The sequence below is a fragment of the Mobula hypostoma genome, chromosome 23 (assembly GCF_963921235.1).
Source record: "Mobula hypostoma chromosome 23, sMobHyp1.1, whole genome shotgun sequence".
Lineage (NCBI taxonomy): Eukaryota > Metazoa > Chordata > Chondrichthyes > Myliobatiformes > Myliobatidae > Mobula > Mobula hypostoma.
The window spans coordinates 10,484,455-10,503,424 of NC_086119.1; the positions used below are offsets into that span (position 1 = coordinate 10,484,455).

General features: G+C 44.4%; 1 protein-coding gene across 5 annotated transcripts in view; it reads right to left on the reverse strand.

Annotated features, from left to right (window-relative positions):
* The window catches only part of LOC134336872 (multidrug and toxin extrusion protein 1-like), a 75,665-nt gene that overhangs the window by 26,985 nt on the left and 29,710 nt on the right, over positions 1 to 18,970 (reverse strand). For all 5 annotated transcript variants that reach the window (XM_063031467.1, XM_063031465.1, XM_063031466.1 and 2 more), the window contains 3 exons: positions 18,279 to 18,321; positions 9,754 to 9,798; positions 2,650 to 2,747 (listed from right to left, as the gene is read on the reverse strand). In XM_063031467.1, the coding sequence (XP_062887537.1) occupies positions 2,650 to 2,747; positions 9,754 to 9,798; positions 18,279 to 18,321 (186 nt within the window). The remainder of the gene's footprint in view (positions 1 to 2,649; positions 2,748 to 9,753; positions 9,799 to 18,278; positions 18,322 to 18,970) is intronic.

The window sequence follows — 18,970 nt, forward strand, 5'->3', positions numbered from 1 at the left end:
ATACCTGTGCACATAAGCCCGTGATAACAATAAACTTGAACTTTAGAGATTGTTAGAGTAAAAAGTTGCCACAATGCATGGATTTTATTATAGTTTGTTGCATTACTCACTGTTTACCCAATATTTATTTATTTATTGAGATACAATGCCGAGTAGGCCCTCCCGGCCCTTTGAGCCGTGCTGCCCAGCAATCCCCTGACTTAACCCCGGCCTAATCACGTGACAGTTTACAATGACCTATTAACCTATCAACCGGTACATCTTTGAACCGTGGGAGGAAACCGGAGCACATGGACGAAACCCACACAGTCAAGGGGAGGACGTACAAACTCCTTACAGACAGCGGTGGGAATTGAATCCGTGTCGCTGGAACTGTAAAGAGTTGTGCTGACCACTACACTACCCCTTATGATCGCTTTTGTCTTTATTTCCCCCAAATCATGTTCTGTGTCATTTGGAACAGTGCCTCGTTTCAATCAACTGTTAAAAGTCTGGGGTTGCGTTGGCCTGAATCGTGCCCAGGAAGACGTGCTCAGGACACGACACTGATAACGGGAAGCTGAGGTTACAGCATGGATTGGTCACGAGACGGGAGGTCCTCCACATTGCCAGTGGGGACAGGGAGAGAACAAGAAGGCAAAAGTGAACTGGAAGAAGGGGGAACATGCCCTCTTCTCATTATGACCATCAGGGCGGAGATACAGGAGCCTGAAGGTTCGCATTTGGCGTTTTAGGATCAGTTTCTTTTCCTCCACCATCAGGTTTCTGAACAGCCCCTGATACCCATGGATACCACCTCACTATACCTCCATTGCACTATTTATCTATCTATCTATTTAGTTATTTATTAAAAATTTATTTTATTTATCAAATGTTCATTGAAACATACAGTGAAATGTGTTGTTCACGTCAAATTAATTCAGCAATTAATTGTGCTGGGGGCAGCATGCATGTGTTGCAATACTTTCAGTGCCAACAATTTACTAACACTAACCCACTACCTTCGGACTGTGGGAGGAAACCAGGTCATGCGGAGGAAACCCACTACATCACGGGGAGAACGTACAAACACTTTACAGGCAGACACAGGAACTGAACCCCAATCGCTGTGACATCAAGCACTGTACGACTTATACAACATAAATTATTATAACTTACAGCACTTTCCATGTCTTTGCATTGTAGTGGTGTCACAAGACAATAAATTTCACAATATATGTCAGTGCTAATATGTCTGATTCTCCGTGGGTTACAGGTTTGGCATCTTTAAGTGAGAGTAGGTGCACTGGGAACTGGAATAGGAATTGGCTTATTATTGTCACATGTACCTTGGTCTTGCCTACTCTTCACACAGATAAATTAATCACACAGTTCACTGAGATAGAGGATTAGCAACTTCAAATTCCTTGGTGTTATCATTTCAGAGGACCTGTCCTGGGCCCAGTATAGAAACATAGAAACATAGAAAATAGGTGCAGGAGTAGGCCATTCGGCCCTTCGAGCCTGCACCGCCATTTATTATGATCATGGCTGATCATCCAACTCAGAACCCCGCCCCAGCCTTCCCTCCATACCCCCTGACCCCTGTAGCCACAAGGGCCATATCTAACTCCCTCTTAAACATAGCCAATGAACTGGCCTCAACAGTTTGCTGTGGCAGAGAATTCCACAGATTCACCACTCTCTGTGTGAAGAAGTTTTTCCTAATCTCGGTCCTAAAAGGCTTCCCCTCTATCCTCAAACTGTGACCCCTCGTTCTGGAGTGCAGTATGGAAGTGCAGTTACGAAGAAAGCACGACAGCACCTGTACTTCCTTAGGAATTTGCAAAGATTTGGCACGGCAGTTAAAACTTTGACAAGCCTCTGCAGACGTGTGGGGGAGAGTATACTGACTGACTGCGTCATGGCCGGCTACGGAAACACCAATGCCCTTGAATGGAAAACTCTACAAAAAGTAGTGGATACAGCCCAGTCCTCAATGAGCTCCCCACCACTGAGCACATCTACATGGAGTGTTGTTGCAGGAAAGCAGCATCCATCATCAGGGAACCCCTCTACCCAAGTAATTCTCTCTTCTCGCTGCTGCCATCAGTAAGAAGGTACAGCGGCCTTACTGCACTCACCACCAGGTTCAGGAACAGTTATTACCCCTGATGGTTATCAGACTCATGAACCACAGGGGATAACTTCACTCAAATTCATTTACCCCATCACTGAACTGTTCCCACAACCTATAGTCTCACTTTCAAGGAATCTTCATCTCATGTTCTCAATATTTATTGTTCATTTATTTATTCTTCTTATTAATATTATTTTTTTTTCCTTTCTTGCATTTGCACAGTTTGTTGTCTTTCACACACATGTTGTCCACCCTATTGGTGTGCTCTTTCATTGATTCTATTATGGTTATTAGATTTATTGAGTATGCCCACAAAAAATGAATCTCAGGGTTGTATATGGAGACATACATGTACTTTTGATAATAAATTTACTTTGAACTTTTGAACTTGAATGTTGACTAAGGTAAAACAGTAACAGAAGGCAGAATAAAGCGTAACAGCTACTGAGAAAGTGCAGTGCAGGTAAACAATAAAGTACAAGATCATAATGAGATAGATTATGAGGTCAAGTCCCTCTTTTCACACTTACAGCACTCCCAGAGTCAGCACGTGGAGGAGGAGGTAGTTTACCAAGGCGTTGAAGATGTTGGCTATGAGGCCCGTGAAGACTTGCGGCAAAGTGATCCCCTGGAGGGCAGACGAGAGGGAAGTCAGCTCTCCTGGCTGCCGCCTTTGAGGGCAGTCGGCGGACCGCGACCAGGATGTGATGTGGTGGCACAGCGTGTGGAAGTTCCCCCGGGTTCCGGTCCCCCCGACCCCGTGTTGAGCTGATCTCAGCAGCACTGCGGTGCGGTGGGGGAGAGAGGGCTCAGTGGGGCATTGCCATCAGGCCATGAGGGCTCCTCCAGAACGATGAGGTGGTAGCAGTGACTGCGGTACAAGGGGTAGGCTGCCCAACAGTCAGACCAAACTCACTGGACTTTAGAAGAATGGTGGGGCGGGGGGGGGGGGGAATCTCACTGAAACTATTGAACATTGAAAGGCCTAGAGTGGATGTGGAGAGGATGTTTCCTATAGTGGGTGAGTCTCGGACCAGAGGGCACAGCCTCAGAATACGAGGACATCCCTTTAGAAAAGAGGAATTTCTTGAGCCAGACGATCGTGAATCTGTGGAATTTACTGCTCCAAACTGCTGTGGAACCAAATCACTGGGTATATTTGAAGCAGAGGTTGATTGGTTCTTGGTTAGTCAGGGTGTCAAAGGTTACAGGGAGAAGGTAGGAGAATGGGGCTGAGAGGGGTAATAAATCAGCTGAATGGCCTAATTCTGCCCCTATGTCCTATGGTCTAATATGGGCATCGGGGAGCCTGTCTTTGCTTCATAAAACAAAGCAATGAAGTTCTTTCAGTAACCTCAATCCCCAAAGGAATTTGGGAGACAGTACGAAGAGTTAGATTTCTGTTGAGTCCTTTTCACCTTAGGAAATCTCAAAGCTTTCCTCAGCTAATGTGGTACTTCCGAAGCAGGGACTGGTTACGATCCAGCTGAATGGCGGAACAGTAACGAGGGGCTGAATAGTGTCTTAGAACATAGAAACTATTGATGCCAAAATTGTGCTAATATCTTAACCTACTCTAAAATGATCCAACCCTCTCTCCTTGCATAGCCCTCCATTTCTCTATCATCATTGTGCCCAAGTTTCACCAACGTTCCTCCCTGGCAGCACATTCCACGCAATCACCTCTCTCTGGGTACTAAAAAAAATTCCTCTGACACCTCTCCCTGTATTTCCCTTCGATCATCTTAAAATTATGACATTCATATTAGCTATTTCTGCCCTGGGAAAAGTCTCTGGCTGTCCACTCAATCTATGCCTCCTATCATCATCTATACATCTATCAAGTCAGCTGTCATCCCCTGAGAGAAAGACCCTAGCTCGCTTAATCTATTCTCATAAGGCATGCCGTCAAGTCCAGTCTGCAATTCCGGTAACTCTCCTCTGCACTCTCTTTAAAGCGTCCTCATCTTTCCTATAATGAGGTGACCAAAACTGAACACAATATTCCAAGTGTGGTCTAACCAGGGTTTTATGGAGCTGCAACATTACCTCACGGCACTTTAAATCAAATCCCTGACTAATGAGGGCCAATGTAGCATACGCCTTCTTACCAACCCTACCAGCTTGCCTCTTCTTGGCCTTTGTCGTAGTGTGGAAGATGGGTCACTAGAGTGATAAATCTCTGCTGATTTGTAAACCTATATTGTCTGTTTTATGCCGTGCTCAAAGGTGTAAATTGTCTCCTTGACTCTATTGGTGGTGTGGATTTCCGTCTATTACCCGTGCAAGGAGGGAATTCTCAATACCGAGAGGTGATGCCACCCTCTGCCCCATCTCACATCTGGTCCAAATCACCGACCACTAAACTTCTGAAACTTACCACTGATATCAGGGCTTTAGGCATCTATCTTGAAGGATCTCCACCATCTGAGCCATGCTGTCTTTTCACCTCTACCATCGGGCAGGAGGTAGAGAAGCCCAATGTCCCACACCACCAGGATGAGGAACAGCTACTTTCCACTTCTGGAACTGACCTGTACAACCCTAGCCCTATCTCAGCAACGAAGCCTATAGACCACCTCTTGCACAACCATGGATTGTGTCTTTCTTTTTGCACTGTTCTTGCATTAGAGTTAGAATTTTTCCCTCCCTCTCTTCACTCTCTCTTATGATTAATGTATAGTTAATATATTCTGCACCTACATGCCTGTTATGATGCTGCAAACTGTGGTGTGTACCCCACTGTCACCCTCTGTACGTGTCTTTCTCTCGCCCTCTGTACGTGCCTCTCTGCCTTCCCCCCTCGTTCACTCTCTCTATCACACACCCTCTCTCTCCCTCTGCCGCCTATGGCCCATGTCTCTACCTTAGTCTGTGGTCCTATGAGGGAAGATTGGCCCCGGAGGCAGTATTGGTCTTAACAGCATCCCAGGAGTGGTCCGCACCGGGACAGATCCATGCCCAGGACATTAATCATGAAATGCTACCTCACCAACTGATACCTGTTCGGGCTGACTGGAACTGCACTGAGAGCAGTAAGCGTAAAGGAGTTGGGTGCTTACTGTTCTGGTTAACAACAGATGGTGCAATCCTGGTCATATTACGATCGAGGAACGTGTTTGTAGACCGGATATTGAACTTTTTGCTGTTGGACTCCGGCCATATTCCAACGTGATACAACACTGGGCGGCATGGGAGGTCGTTCCTGCCTGTGGCCATCGAATGTGCAGCTCCTCCCGTGGAGGGTCAGACACCCTGAGCCAATAGACTGGTCCTGGACTTATTTCCATCTAGCATAGTTTGCATATTGTTGTTAGATTGTTTGTGGTTTTCATATTTCTATATTTATGCTCTATTCTTGGTTGGTGCAGCTGTAACGAAACTCAATTTCCCTCGGGATCAATAAAGTATGTCTATCCTATCTATCCTATCCTATCCTAACTTGCTGATCATCACTGATGGGCGAGTAGAAGATCTGCTCCAGTGAGCATGTGGGAACTAAATATCAGAGTCCGGAAGTTTTTTTTTTCTCTCTGTTGTACATTGTTTCCTGTTGTCTCCTCCAGAATTTGCCCTTCACTGCACTGTGTCACTGGCTACCCTGGAACAGGAGACCATTCAGCCCTTCGAGCTGGTTCCACCTTTCAATGAGATCACAGCCGGCCTGTACCCTTCACTGCATTAAAACAAGAGACTGGTGGAAATACACAGCACCTGTGGACTCATTAGAACGTTCACCGTCTACATCTTTTGTAGACTGGGGTACCAAGTGAGGAGCAGTCTAACAAAAAGCCACTGATCTCAGAATAGTTAACTCAGCTTGTTAATGAGGGCCCTCCAGAGGACCACAACCTGGTCTTGGTTTGGAGGCTTGCCTGCTTCAATGACCCGAGAGCTATTGGCTGGAGTAAGGCGTTATGCTTTGGCTCTTGGTAGGGTCACCCATGCCAAACAGGTCAAAGGGTAGAGGCCAGACTAAGAGTGGTCCACTGGTCCTCCAGGTTCGGGGGTTTAGCTCACGGCTAACGACCCTGACTGGTAAAGTAAGATTGTTAGGGAAACAGCAACGAGGAATCCTGCATCTGAGAGAGATGGTATTACTGAATCTTCACCCAGAACTTGTGTGATTGACGGCAGTGAAAACTGAGCTACTGACACGATGAAGGAAGCCTAAGATGGAGACCTTTATTGCTGTCCTAAACACAGGTGGTGTAATAGAGTTAATGAGGGCAATCACGTCCATGGATGAGGTTATTTACTTTGGCCTGGTGTCTGCTCCTGATATTTTCTCTCTGCCAGATGAACAACTCTCTGGGCTTCTGACTGCTTGAGATGTGAAGGGGCCTACCTTCCCACCAACCCCACACCTGGCTATTTTGCCCTTTATTCTCCTCTCCTCACCCCGTGCGGAAGCAACGGGCCTCCGCCTGCTGCCTCCCTGCAAAGGCACCGCTGAGATCAGGAACTTACCGTGTGGGCAATCGTGGGGGGCAAACCTACTCCAGCACCGTGCCACCTGGAACAGGTTCCACTTTCAACATCCACTCGCTACGCATCCTCAGCACTTAAAAATGCATCTTCTACCTGAAGGCAGCTGAACTTCAAAGGGAATGAAACTGAAGAATTTCACAAGTTGTTTTAAAGCAACAGTCACTGAAATCAGTAAAGCAAAATGCTACAGGTGCGGGAAATCTGAAATTAAAACTGAAAAGCTTAGAAATACCCAGCAGGTCAAGCAGCCTCTTTGGAGAGAGAAGCACTGTCAGAAATAAAACATGTTTTCGGTTGCAGGGAACGGGAGGGGGGTGAGGAGAATGAAAAAAAATGTCTGTGAGTGGACGGACACCAGGAGAAAGCAAGTGACACAAGTGGTGCTGGTGATGCATGAGGGGAGGGTGGTGGAGGCTTGTTAAATGCAGTTGAACTGCTTTGAGGAGGTGTAGCCAGAGGGAGATGATAGCAACAGAGGAGAGAAGGGAAATAACAGCACTGTGGGGCATGATGGAAGGTATTCAGCAGGTCGGGCAGCATCTGTGGATAGGTGGACGGCATGTCGGTAGTTATTGAGGAAGCAGGGAGTCTCCAGAAGGACTTGGGAAGATTAGGAGAATGAGCAAAGAAATTACAGACCGGATAGTGTAGTGATATGTGTGGTCATGCACTTTAGCGGAAGGAGTAAAGGTATGGACTATTTTCTAAATGGGGAACAAATTCAAAGATCAGAGGTGCAAAAGGATTTTGGGGTCTTGGTGCAGGAATCCCTAAAGATTAGGGAATCCTGATCTAGGTTGGAGGTTGAGTCAGTAGCAAGGAAGGCAAATGCAACGTTTGCATTAATTTTCAGAGGACTAGAATATAAAAGCAAGGATGTAATTCTGGGGCCTTATAAGAGTTTGATCAGACTACACTTAGAGTACTGTCAGCAGTTTGGGGGCCCTTATCTGAAAAAGGATGTGTTGGCATTGGGGGGGCGGGGTGCGGTCCAGAGGAGGTTCATGGGAATCATGTCAGGAATGAAAGGGTTAATGTGTGAGGAGCATTTGATGGCTCTGGGCCTGTACTCAGTGGAGTTTAGAAGAATGAAGAGGGATCTTACTGAAACGTATAGAATATTGAAAGACCTAGTTCGAGTGGACATGTAGAAGATGTTTCCGGTAGTGGATGAGTCTAGGACCAGAGGGCACAGCCTCAGAATACAAGGACGTCCCTTTAGAACAGAGATGAGGAGGAATTTCTTCAGCCAGAGAGTGGTGAGTCTGTGGAATCTGTGGTGAATCTCATTGTCACAGTTGGCTGTGGAGGCCATCATTGGGTATATTTAAAGCAGAGGTTGATAGGTTCTTGATTAGTAAGGGTGTCAAAGGTTATGGTGAGAAGGCAGGAGAATGAGGTTGAGACGGATAATAAATCAGCCATGACCAAATGGCAGAGCAGACTTGATGGCTGAATGGCCTAATAAGCCAGCAATAATAAATCTGATTCTGATTCTGTCCCAGCATATTACCATTGTATATATCTCTATCAAATCCTCCCTCAGCTATTTCTTTTCAGATTCCTCTAATCTCTCCTTGTAAATGTAATTCCCCCAATCCCAGGAAATATTTTCGACAATCTTTCATATTTTTTCTAATGCCTTCACATTTTCCTATAATGCAGCAACCAAAGTCCAGAATTTTGTATGCCTCATTAGCTGCTGTCTCAGACCACATTTCTTTTTAGCTCTCTCAATTTTGCATTCATATTTGTTATGTTTATTTTGTTGTATATTTGTTGCACCAGTTTATTATGTACAATTCATGTTAATTTATGTTAATTTATCTCATGTTTATAATGTACTGTGCTGTGCTGCTGCCGCATAAAACTAATTTTCATTGCACATACCCTTTTTATGACGACACAAAACTTGAAGTGCTTTTTCAGTCTTCCCTGCCTTCTTCACTGATTTCTCTCTCTGCCTTTCCATCCCTCTTAGAACAGTATCCTTCATTCTATATTGCCACTCCTTGTTTCCCAACCAAAAGGAAGACTACTTTGTCTTCAACCTCCAGTATGGTTCCAAATATGACCAATGCTCCGCATGTACTCCGGCTGGACACATGACAGTCACCTGAACCCAAAAGATGTCAGATAGCCAGTTGTTCCAGTTGATATCATACCAAGCCAGTACTGTGTTCTATCTCAGGGTTCCAGCATCAATATTTTAAAATCTTTCACGAAAAATCCTAAGAATATAAGAAGTAGGAGCAGGAGTCGGCCACCTGACCTGTTGAACCTGCTCCACCATTCGATAAGATCATGGCTGATCATCTCCATCCACCCAGCTTTTATCCCCATAACTCCTAATTCCCCTGCTATGCAAAAATCTAGCCATGTATTAAATATGTTTAATGAGGTAGTCTCTACTGCTCCCTGGGCAGAGAGTCTATCAGGATGCTGTCTGGATGAGGGTACATTAAGTGGGCAAGGGCTTTCCTCTTTGGAGTGAAGGAAGATGAGAGGTGACAATAAAGAGGCACAGATAGAGGGGATAGCTAGAGACTTTCTCCACAGATTCACTACTCTCTCATCTCCATCCTAAATCTATTCTCCTGAATCTTGATGTTAGGTCCCCTGGTTCTGGTCTCACCTACCAGTGAAAAACGACTTTCTTGCCTCTATCCCATGTATCCCTTTTGTAATTTTATACCTTTATCCAAGATCTCCTCTCATTCTTCTGAATTCCTGTGAGTATAGTCCCAAAGGCTATACCCCTCATCTCCAGAATTGACCTGGTGATCCTCCTCAGTAATGCCTCCAAAACCAGTCTCATCTGACCCTATCAGCTCCTCCATCTCTGTTAAACAAGCTCTCACTGTATCCTCTCTCCTGCAGCATCATCACTTTTATCTCTCAGCCTCTCTTGACCTTCATTCTAACCCTTTTGTATTCCCCACTCCTCTCCCTTCTCTGATGTGTAAAACATGTTGGTTTCCAACTTTTCCAGATTCTAACGAAAGGTTGTTGATGTGAAACGTCAGCTGTGCTTCTCTTCCCCCGGATGCTGCTCGACCTCCTGAGTATTGCCAGCATTTCCTTTTCAATCACTGAAATCAGCCACATCGGCCAAACTCAAAGCTGGTGATGGGTGACCGTACCTGATTCTGAAGGTATCGGATCTCCAGTTGATACAGAAAGGTTGCCTGCAAAAAAAAAACACAGAGGGTAAGAGTTGGGAAAGCCGATGGAACAGTGGTCGGTATTGAGGCAGAAATGAAGCGGAGGTCACATTTCTCTTCAGAGTTGGCATCTGACCTGTGAACTGTTTCATGTCCCTCTGAACCTTTTGATAAGCCAGACAAAATACAAGGTTGTCTGACCCCTTGCACCCTCCCTCCCCTTCTGCAAGTCTGTCCTCAAACAGGGATTGGTATTGGTTCATTATTATCACTTGTACTGAGATGCAGTGAAAACCTTGTCTTGTATACTATTCACACAGATCAAACCGTTACACGGTGCATTGAGGTAGTGCAAGGTGAAGCACCAACAATGCAGAATAAAGTGTAACAGCTACAGAGAAAGTGTAGTGCAGGAAAACAAAGTGCAAAACAATAATGAGGTAGATTGTGAGGTCAAGAGTCCATCTTGTTGTATTGAAGAACCATTTAATAGTCTTATTATAGCAGAATAGAAGTTGTCCTTGAGCCTGGTGGTATGTGCTTTCAGGCTTTTGCATCTCCTACCCAGTGGGAGAGGAGGGAAGAGAGAATGTCCAGCAGGGTCTTTAATTATGCTGGCTGATTTACTAAGGTACTGAGTAGTACAGAGAGCCCATAGAGGAGAGGCTGGTTTCCGTAATTTGCTGAACTATGTCACCTCAGCCTTCTGCCTTCTGCTCTGGTAGATCCTGTGCGAAAACCTGGTCAAATCATTCTCAGCCTCAGGGCAACTAGCTTAGCGATCCAGAGCCCACACTAAATAAAAAAAACCTAGAGTTCAAAGCCCACAGCGAAAGCTGGGGAAATTAAATCCAGACAATTGAATGATATATGTATTCAATGCTAATAACAGTAATAATAACTAAGAGGCTAAAGGTTTATCATTAAAACATAAGGTTTACAAGCATCTCTAGGGAAGTGTATCTGTTATTTTTTGTAAGTTTGTCATTTTTAGATATATACTCAGTCATCACTTTATTGGATACTCCTGCTTGTTAATGCAAGTATCTAATCAGTCAATTATGTGGCAGCAATGCATAAAGGCATGCAGACATGGTCAAGAGGTTCAGTTTTGTTCAGGCTAAACATCAGAATGGGGAAGAAATGTGATCTGAGTGATTTTGACCATGGAATGATAGTTGGAGCCAGATGGGGTGGTTTGAGTATCTCAGAAACTGCTAATCCTCTGGGATTTTCATGCATAACAGTCTCTAGTGTTTACAGAGAATGGTGCAAAAAACAAAAAAAATATATCCAGAATGCAGCAGTTCTGTGGGCGAAACTGTGTTGTTAGTGAGAAGGGGCAGAGGAGAATGGCCAGACTGGTTCAAGCTGACAGGAAGGCAACAATAATTCAACTGGCCACGCATTACAACAGTAGTGTACAGAGGAGCATCTCTGAATACACAACACGTCGAACCTTAAAGTGGATGGGCTACAGCAGCAAACCACAAGCATACACTCAGTGGCCACTTTGTTAGATACAGGAGGTCCGAACAAAGTGGCCACTGATGGTATATATGTCCTTCCCAGTTTATAAACACTCAACGCATGTATACTGATCCATAATGAGCGTTTGAGAGACCAGTCAGATGGAATTACAGCAGGTGCAGGATTATAAATGACTGTTCTTGACACCAACTGGAGGTTTGCCATATCAACCTCAGGAAGAGTACATTCTAATTAACTCTCTGATGGCCACTTTTGCAAATCCTGTCTACAGATAGACACGTCGTCCATGCTGGTAGCAGCGTCCTTTTTAAAATAGGCAAGAACACTTAAAGCCTTGGAGACACAAGAGTGTGCAGATGCTGGAATCTGAACCAACACACACACACACACACACACACACACAAACACGCACCACTGAGGAACTCAACGGGTCAGGCAGCATCTGTGGACAGTCGATGTCTCAGATCGAGAACTTTCATCTGGACTGGAGCTCCAGAGTTCCTCTAGCTTTTTGTGTGTTATATTTAAAAACTTGTTTTCAATAAACAATAAATAGGTTGAACAAGTTACGTCTTTATTCTTTGGAATGTAGGAGGTTGAGGGGGGACTTGATAGAGGTGTTTAAAATTATGAGGGGGATTGATAGAGTTGACGTGGATAGGCTTTTTCCGTTGAGAGTGGGGAAGATTCAAACAAGGGGACATGAGTTGAGAGTTAAAGGGCAAAAGTTTAGGGGTAACATGAGGGGGAACTTCTTTACTCAGGGAGTGGTAGCTGTGTGGAACGAGCTTCCAGCAGAAGTGGTTGAGGCAGGTTCGATGTTGTCATTTAAAGTTAAATTGGATAGATATATGGACAGGAAAGGAATGGAGGGTTATGGGCTGAGTGCAGGTCGGTGGAACTAGGTGAGAGTAAGAGTTTGGCATGGACTAGAAGGGCCGAGATGGTTATTGTTATATGGTCACATGGTTATATAAAAAAGTAATTTAAAATTAATATTATTAACCTGAGGGAAGCTCAATAATTTGTTATTATTGGCTTTAATGTTAAAAATTAGGTGGCGGGTGGAGACACATTTCTACCAAAGGAGGTGTAACGCTCACCTTCCCTCCAATAGCCTCGGAAAAGGTGTAGCACATGCCTATCCCCCCGATCAGAGTCACGTGAAGGCACGGGAGCAGTTGGTGGATGGTCGTATAAGCACCCAGTGCATATCACAAGTCCTGGTTATGCCAAGCAGACAATCTCTAAACAGTACTGACAATGGCTGGGGTCACCCGTCCTGTAAAGACACTGCCCAGAAGCAGGCAATGGCAAACCACTTCAGTAGAAAAATTTGCCAAGAACAGTCGCGCTCATGGGATCTTGATCACCCATGTCATACACGTCAGCACATAAAGATGTTGGTATTGAGGATTAAGAATGACAAATCAAAATTTAAGATGCTTCTTCAGACTATCAGTTCCTATGGTTCCTAGTCACGTCTGCATACAACTTCCGCTGAGTGGGAACTGCTCACTACTACCCCCACCCCCACTTGTGTGAACTATTCAGGTTAAGAACAATTCCCAGGTACTCAACCATACTGTAGGCTGGGGAGGACCTGTGTAGTTAGCCAATTTCAGACCTCTTAACTGCCCTCTAAACTGTCCCAGTAGATCAGTTTAAGTGTAACTGGAGACCAAGCAATAAGCATTGGCCTTAAAAGGAATACACACACCCTGTACCTGATTTAAATTATAAATTAATCTAAGTTTCCTACCCACGTATTCCCTGCTGAGATGAATTGGCATTGGAGCACCCAATGAATTTTGGGCTCCTTATTGAAGAAAAGATGTGTTGGTCCGGAGGAGGTTCTCAAGAATGATCCCAAAAATGAAAGGTTTAACATAGAAGAGTGTTTGGTGGCTTTAGGCCTGTACTCACTGGAATTTAGAAGAATGAGGGAGACAGATGTGAGAAGGCACAGAGGAACATCTGGAGAAATTTCTGAAATGCACGGTTTGCTGCCGCTGCTACTGTGCGATTGAGACTCTCTGGAGGGAAGGCCCCAAAATCCCGGCTTTGCCTGCTGCTGGTGACCGAGGGTGGGGTCGAAGCGTTCGGCAGAGATGGTGCTCGGTACTCGGTGTCGGAGGGCTGGTCGGAGGCTCAAAGTTTTCGGACGACTCAGAGTCGGACAGTGGTCGGGCATGGCAGGGAGAGTTTTCTTCCTTCTCCCATCTGCATGAGATGTGGGACTTTCAAGAGACTTTGAATTTTTTTTACTGTGTTCTTCATCAAGTTATGGTATTGTTGCACTGTTGTAACTATATGTTATAATTATGTGGTTTTTGTTACTTTTTCAGTCTTAGTCTGTCCTGTGTTTCTGTGATATCACACTGGAGGAATATTGTATCATTTCTTAATGCATGCATTACTAAATGACAATAAAAGAGGACTGCATGTCCTCGTAATCTAATCTAATCTAATGAGTCCTGACGAAGGGTCTCGGCCTGAAACGTCGACTGCACCTCTTCCTACAGATGCTGCCTGGCCTGCTGCGTTCACCAGCAACTTTTATGTGTGTTGCTTAATCTAATCTAATCTAATCTCATTGAAATATTGAAAGGCCTAGCAGGGTTCCCAACCTTTTCTATGCCATGGGCCCCTACCATTAACCGAGGGGTCCATGGACCTCAGGTTGGGAGCCCCTGACCTGGATAGAGTGAACATGGAGAGAATGTTTCCTATAGAAGGGGAGTCTGGGACCAGAGGACACAGCCCAGAATACAAGCATGTCCCTTTATGACAAAGATTAGGGGGAATTTATTTCACCAGAGGGTGGTGAATATGTGGAGTTCTTAAATTGTTATTGAGCATATTTAAAGTAGAGGTTGATAGGTTCTTGATCAGTAAGGGGGTCAAAGATTATGGGAAGAAGACAGGAGAATGGGGTTAAGAGGGAAAATAAATCAGGCATGACGGAATGGCGGAGCAGACTCAATGGGCCGAATGGCCGAATTCTACTCCTGTGTCTTATGGTCTTATGATAGAAATCTATAAAATCATAAGGCATAAACAGGATAGGCAGAAGTTTTTCCCCAGTGTACAAATGTCAAATATTAGTGGACATGCATTTAATGAGAGAGAGGGTGTGATTAAGGGACTGGTGTGGGGCAAATTTTTATACAAACAGAGAGTGGTGGTGGTGGTGTAACAGCGAAAGTTAATATGATCTGTGGCTTTTAAGAGATTTTTAGACGGACACATGAATATGAGGGAGCAACTGGATGTGGATCAGGTGTCGGCAGATGGGATTAGTTTAAAATGGCTTGTTCTACATTCTATGTTCTCAGATCATTACCAAGCATTTTCAAAGTACATAACCCAGTTTTGTTTTAATCGTGTTGCACCAGACAGTCAGCCATTCTTGTCTGGCGCGGGCTGTCAGGATTGGTCTCCTTTCGGATTAACCGGGTCATGATGGGAACGTTCTTGACTCGACACTTTTGTTTTACAAGGCCGAGTGGCTAGCTCGATGCTCAACCCAGCACGGATGGAAAGCGTGCTCCGGGGGGGGGGGGGTGGCCCGACTTGGATTCGAACTCGGGAGCCTTCGCTCTGGAGTCCGCCGCTGATGCCATTGTGCCACCAGCCAACCATATAACCCAGTGATAAATGCACATGGAAATCTCTAACAAACAGTGCTGGGAATATGAGCAGGTAACCTGTTCTGCTGGTGGGGGGTGAGATATTGATACCGACCCTGAGAAACACTGGGAAGGGGAGAGTCACACACACACACAAAATGCAGATCAGGCACAGAGGGAAAAAACAGTCAACGTTTCAGGCCAAAACACTCCTGATGAAAGGTCTCGGTCTGAAAAGTCAACTATTTATTGATGCTGCCTGCGTTGAAGAGATACTCTGGCTCTCCAGCATCTGCAGAAACTCTGGTGTGTTTGGGACGGTCAGTACGTGTTATGTTTTGTAACTTCAAACCATTAAATTAATTCAAATAAAACACCAGAATCCGAAGAATGCGGGAGTAGTTTATTTACTTTAAGCGGGGCATGTACATATCATGTGGTAGCGGGATGACATATGCAATTAGTGTATTTTTTACATATAACCCGTAATTATTTAAACAAACAAGAATGCTTAATCAACCGATATATATACAAGATTATTCAAATATACCTCCAAGAGAACCACAACTTTGCTATGGTTTGGAGGCTTGTGTACCTCAATGGCCCACAGAGCTCTGTTGGATGGAGTCAGGGCTTTATGCTTTGTCTCTTGGTAGGATCACCCATACCAGACAGGTCAAAGGGTAGAGGCCAGACTAAGAGTGGGGCACTGGTTCTCCAGGTTCAGGGGCTTGGCTCAGGGCCAGCAACCCCGACTGGTAAAACAAAATTGTTACGGAAACAGCAACGAAGAATCCTTCTGCATCCGAGTGTGAAGGTATTCCTGAGTCTCCCCCCAGGACTTGCATGACTGACAGTAGTGAAAACCAAGAGGAAGCTGCTGACATGATGAAGGAAGGCTTGAACACTGCCAGAGATGGATTCCATTGCTGCCAGCGGCGTAACAGGCAGTAAGAAAGTAATACATAAAACAGAAATATTAAATACGCAACAGTGCAAATCTTCAGAACAGTCCTGGGGATTCTGAACCTGAGAGGACAGGTGAGCCATCTCTTGAACATCTCAGTTGAGGAACAGCAGGATGATGGGACAGTGCTGGACCAGCCTGGATCTCCCTGCTCAAATCTGCAGATACCGAACAGGCAGCAACAGCTCTCTGACCTGGGGTGGGACCATTACCCTGTGAACTGTGGTTAACGTCAGAAACTGGGTGACGCCACTTCTGGACTGAATGAGCTTTGCTCTCAAACCCACCAGGAAAGGAGTGGGGCAGCTGGTAAAGCCTCTGCCTCACAGCTGCAGTGACACAGGTTCAGTTCTGACCATAGGAATTGGCTATGTGGAGTTTGCACATTCTCCCTGTGACTGAATGGGTCCCCTCACTCCCCCAGGTTCTCTTACATCTCAAAAACATATAGGTGATGCATAGAATCTGTGGGGAATTGTTCAAAGTGAATACTTATAATAATAATTGTTAGGGCATATTGTGGAGTTAGGTATATAGCAAATATTAATCTCAACAGCAACCAACCTTCGGATCTGAATATGGATTGTAGATTGAATTTAAAATACAGCTCAGAACAGGAAGTATTCAATTGGTTTGAGATACCTGCACATGCATGAATGCATTCAACATCTCATTGCATGAATATGACTCAGAGGCCACAGTAATTAACACTCATTTTGGATGCATTGGTGGGAAGACCCAGGCATTTGAAAAGTTCTATGCAGCTCAAAAGAAGTATTGTAACTATAGAAATTGTCCTATTACCTTTGTTCTTTAACATACAAAAATGTGCTGTAATGTTGGATCGGGAAGTCTCTCCCTCTCTCTCTCGAGTGACCCCAAAGGCTGTCAGCTTGTGTGTGTCCTGAATAAAGACTTTTATATCTACCAGCTGTGTCTCTCTGTGACTTCGTCCATGATCACAGCAATAATAAAAAAAAATAATACACAGACACATTCAAGTGGCAAACATCATTCACCAAAATCTTGCTTTAAACTACAAACTCATAAAAGAAATCATACATTACTATAAATACAAGCCTGATCCAGAGTCAGAATACCAAAAAATTATATTATGACTGATCGGTTATTACAGATAGGACAATCCATAATAACTGTTCGATATAATAATACAGAATAAACAAGCAAGAACAATTTATTTAATAGATATAGCTATTCCAAACACACATAACTCTCAGAAATCATTAAGTGAAAAACATCAGAAATACGCTGAACTAAAAGATGAAATTGAAACACTTTGGAACATGAATAGAGTATACATTGTCCCAATAGTAATATCTACAACTGGTATCATCCCAAAGGCACTACACAATAGCACTAAACAATTATGGCTACACAACAATATCTAAGCAATTTTTTAGAAAACCACAATACCACTAGGATAGTCCGAAAGTTCCTTGCAAATGAGAAATGATTGTGTTTGGCTATGTCCGCACTTCAGGTTTTACCAGCGCGAGCTGAGAAAACATGTTCATAATAAGAATAATTGGGTATATTTAAAGTAGAGGCTGATAGTTCTTGATTAGTAAGAGAGTCAAAGGTTACAGGGAGAAGGCAAGGGGTTGAGAGGGATAATAAATCAGCCACGATGGAATGGCGGTGTGAACTCGATGGGCCGATTGCCCAAATTCTACTCCTATGTCATATGGTGTAAATTTATTATCAAAGTATGCTTTTGTTACCACATACTAACTTGAGATTCATTTTCTTGTGGGCATTTACCGGGAAAAAAGAAATACGACAAAATATCTACACATAAACACACAAAGACTGACAAACAACCATTGTGCAAAAGAAGACAAAATGTGAAAATAAAAAAATAATAATAACACTGAGAACGTGGATTTTTATAGAGTCCTTGAAAGTGAGTTGGTAGGTTGTGGAATCAGTTCAGAGTTGAGCTGAGTGAAGTTATCCCCTCTAGTTCGAGAGCCTGATGGTTGTAGGGTAATAACTGTTCCTGAACCTGGGGGTTTGGATGGTAGTAGTGGGAAGCGGGCATGGGAATGTGGGTCAAAATAAAAATGAAGAGATGAGCGTGAAAGGGAAATTACTTGGGTGGGCATGATGGTTGGCATGTATTTGTTGGGCTGAAGGGCCTCTATCTGTGATATTGCTTTATGAGCGGGTGCTTGATGGCTAGTGAGGGCATAATGGACTGATGAAGAACATTCCAACACACTGTGGCAGCCAGCCCACATTGGGCACTAGACTCAGTCTAGGGGCATCAATGCCCACTATGTGGGTGACTTTCAGGAGCTCCTAAAGAAACTTCTGTGTAACTCTTCTAACATGAACACATTTACACTGACCATTTTGCTAAGACATTGACACTACAGCAACGAACTTCTTACCGGAAGACCAGGGATAAATATCCACACATAGAGCTGTGCCAACCTGGAAGAAAATTAACAAGAGGAAGCAGATAAGTGGATGGTCTTAACAGTGACAGTCCCAGCTCACAGATCAGACACAGTTGACAGCTGCTTGGGTGGTTAACAAGCTGTATGGAGTCTTGGCCTTCACTGGGGCTTCAGGCTGACCGGAAGTGCACTGAGAGCGGTAAGCGTAAAGGAGTTGGGTGCTTACTGTCCTGGTTAACAACAGATGGTGCAATCTGGGTCATATTATGATCGAGGTACATGGTTGTAGACCAGATATTGAACTTTTTGCTGTTGGACTTTGGCCATATTCCACCGTGATACAACACTTGGCAGCACGGGAGGTCGTTACTGCCTGTGGCCATCGAACTTGCAGTTCCTCCCGTGGAGGGTCAGACACCCTGAGCCAATAGGTTGGTCCTGGACTTATTTTCCATCTGGCATAGTTTGCATTTTGTTGTTTGATTGTTGGGGTTTTTGTATTGCTATATTTATGCTCTATTCTTGGTTGGTGCGGCTGTAACGAAACCCAATTTCCCTTGGGATCAATAAAGTATATCTATCTATCTATAGTTGGGAGATTGAGTTCAAGACCCATGAGGTAAAGTTCTGCAAAGCTCTGGTTAGGCCACAATGGGAATATTGTGTTCAGTTCTGGTCACCTC